Genomic DNA, 3428 nt, shown 5'->3' on the forward strand with positions numbered 1-3428 from the left:
CCAGTCTGTTTCTAAATCTATCTGCTTCAAACAATAAAGTTTTTTATTGAAGTGCAGCCTAGGGCTTCCCTTTCACAATCAGCCTTATCTAGAAAATGATAGCTAATTTAATGTCAGTATGGTACATGACCTGATTGTGTAGTTGAAACACTTAAACTAACTTGTACCTGATTCATAAATAGATTTTTCTAAGCGGTTGTTTGTTTACAGGAGTAGAGCCAACCAGGGCAGCTAGGCCTAGTATTTATATTGACAAGGAAGAAAATGAAGCTCAAATTGAAAATGATAAAACAGGATCAAAACCTACTAGAGAACTAAATCAAACAGTAATGTTGGTGGAGTGTTCAGCTGAGGTAACATTGACGGAAGGTTTGACATTAAGTGATATTGTTAATAACAGTTTAGAAGTCATTGATGAGACTATCAATGAAGCTGATGAGATAGGCCTAAGTGACATTTCTTTACCTTTAGAGTCAAGTGTTTCGAATGTTACTGGTACATGCGATGATTTACTTAAGGATCCAGATTTTTTCCCTGATTTGTCTAATTTGGATTCAGACTCAGAAGATGTTGATGACCCAGGAATCCCTGCTGACGTAGGCCTATTAAGTAGTTCGGACTTGGACAACAACATCATTGAATCCCCGGAAACTCCACCTGATATTTTGAATGTCGTGTCTAATAGACAAAATGAAAACAACGTAAGTGATAATGATAACTGTAAAAGGCGCAAAAAGGCTGAACCCGATAAATGGGAAGTAAATGTTACAAAAAGGAAACGTATGTTTGGACAACAATATAACGGGTTCAAAAGAACTAAGACTGACAATGGAAAAATGATAGTTACCAGGGGTCCCGAAAAAGAAAATAGAAAGGTAGGCCCACCATGCACCTCAGATATTTGTAAAAAAAGCAAAAAAAGACATTGTGAAAATTTTTCTGATGAGGACAGAAATATTATTTTTAAAGAATTTTGGAACATGACATGGAAAGAGAAACAAGTCTATGTTAAGACACTTGTATCTATAACTACGCCTAAAACAAGAAAAGGGAAAGACCCAACAAGGCGATCAGGAACTTTTTATTACCATTTGAAACACAAAGGAATTACTAGACCAGTGTGTAAAAAGTTTTTTTTAAACACTTTGGGAATCAAAGAGTGGATGGCTCATAACTGGGTTGGTCTTAAGAAAAACAGAGAAGACCTTACAGCAGTCACCGATACTCAAGATGACATTGAAAATTCAAGCACTCGATGTAATACGGAAGAAACCCCTGTAAAAAAAGGGAGACTTTCTGAAAAAAAACTAGTGATCGAAGAATGGTTGAATGAACTTCCGAAACTTCCAGCTCATTATTGCCGTAAGGATTCCAAGAAACTGTATTTAGAACCAATATGGGACACAAAAGTTGCCGTTTATAATAAATACAAGAACGATTGTATTTCACAAAACAAACAGTGGTCAAGTAAAGCCATGTTTTTTGAGATATTTGACTCCAAGAATATTGCTATCTACACCCCTCGCAAAGATCAGTGTGATTTGTGTTGTGGTTACAAGTCAGGGAATGTTCCCGCAGAAATTTGGCAGGCCCACATAACTGAAAAAGATTTGGCAAGAAAAGAAAAAGAAATAGATAAACAATTAGCTTTAGATGGAAAAATCCACTGTCTTACAGCAGATGTACAAGCTGTAAAAGTGACGCCATATTCGTTAGCAAGCGCAATGTATTATAAGACCAAACTCTGCAACCACAATTACCGGTACACTGTGTATAATCTATCCACTCACCACTGTACTTGCTACTGGTTTAGCGAGGTTGAAGGAGACTTATCCGCAAACTCGTTTGCTACTTGTCTTATTAATTATTTAGAAGAGCAATGTATGGATCCCCCTTTGCCGATTGTTTTGTACACAGATGGCTGTACTAATCAAAACAGAAACCAGTTCTTGGCTAATGCCCTACTTCATTTTTCGAAGCAGAATAACGTTGAAGTTACTCAAAAATTTTTAATAAAGGGCCATACACAAATGGAGGGGGACTCTGTCCATGCTTTGATAGAACGAAAATTAAAAAACAAGGAAGTCTACTCGCCTTACGAGTTGGTGAAGTACACAAAAGAAGCACGCGAAAAGCCTTTTCCATATGAAGCAAAATATTTGTATAACGATTTTTTCAAAGACTTTTCAAAAATCAGCTACTACGACTCTATACGCCCTGGAAGAAAAACAGGTAAGCCTAAAATGTATCAAATTTAAATTCCAACTAAAGGTATGATTAAATTTTTTTTTCAGTACATGCAGCGCAATAATCTTGGACCCATGCATCGCCTAAAAATAGGTGTGCAATGTAGTAAGTGTATAAAGCCAGCCAATCGCTATTTAGCTCTTCAATACCAATAGGATAGTTAGTTGTAATAGTAGGGCTACCCATTACATTTGAGACATTTAAAACTTTAAATTCTTCAAAGTTTTTAAAAGCGATTGACTTGTAGTGTTTTTACAGTGTAAGAACAATTAACCAGTGAGTGTTTCGAGATTATACATCAGCTTGTCAGTGAGATAAAAAAATGAATGTGGATGTGTTAATAACCGTATTATAATACACTGCCTAGCAAAAGCCTAAGCAACCTAAAATGTTATTGATTTTTGTAGGTGATCCAGTTGTCACTGACATACATGTACTTAAGTACAAACCTGAGGGGAAAATCATGTACAAAATGAATTATGATGATGCCTATAAAGATTTGCCGAGACGACCCCAGAACGTGGACCCTAGCTCTAAACCAGGAGCCCTGTACAAAGGCAGACTTTCCATAACAGAAAAAAAGTACAAGCATCTGCAAGAATTAAAGGCTGTCATCCCCAGAGAATATCATAGTTTTTATGAGAATTTACCCTACAAATAGAAACTCTCACTCAAACAGAAAAGTTAATGAGAGATCAGAGACGTTTTAGTGTTGTTAGCTATTTAAACCTATTTTACAAACTTTGTTGTGTGTAGTGAACTTGATTTTATACCATAAGAGGTTTCGTACAAAATATTAAACACATTCATTAAGTATGGTAGTAATTTATTTCCCAACAATAAGCCTACTTCTTAAAAATTGTCTTAAAAAGATAACTTCTAATAACAGGTATCTCTGTTCCTTGAGGCTTTTGATGCTAGAAACAAGTTGTTATTTTGAGACATACCTGTTTTCAACATTAGCAAGCCAGTTTTAATACCACGTATGTCCTAAAACTAACTTCTAATAACACGCATCTCAATCAAAGCTAAATTAAATCTATATGGTATTTATTTTTGCTGCGTTCTGTTTAGAATCAATTAATAATAAGTTTTTTGAGTGTTATAACGTAACTTGTTATTTTATTTTTGTGGAAAATACAATATAAGACAGTTTTTTTGTTTCCTAAAAAGTAGCTCAT

General features: G+C 35.1%; 1 protein-coding gene across 1 annotated transcript; it reads left to right on the top strand.

Moving 5' to 3' along the window:
• The first annotated feature begins 1861 nt into the window (after positions 1-1861).
• Positions 1862-3013, top strand: LOC128991320 (uncharacterized). The gene is made up of 2 exons (XM_054414124.1): positions 1862-2232; positions 2655-3013. Exons 1-2 carry the CDS (start codon positions 1884-1886, stop codon positions 2906-2908), a joined length of 603 nt encoding a protein of 200 aa, XP_054270099.1. The 5' UTR covers positions 1862-1883; the 3' UTR covers positions 2909-3013.
• The last annotated feature ends 415 nt before the right edge of the window (positions 3014-3428 follow it).

The sequence above is a fragment of the Macrosteles quadrilineatus genome, unplaced genomic scaffold (genome assembly GCF_028750875.1).
Source record: "Macrosteles quadrilineatus isolate MER2022 unplaced genomic scaffold, UCM_ALF_1.0 Scaffold_4__1_contigs__length_99947679, whole genome shotgun sequence".
Classification (NCBI taxonomy): Eukaryota; Metazoa; Arthropoda; class Insecta; order Hemiptera; family Cicadellidae; genus Macrosteles; species Macrosteles quadrilineatus.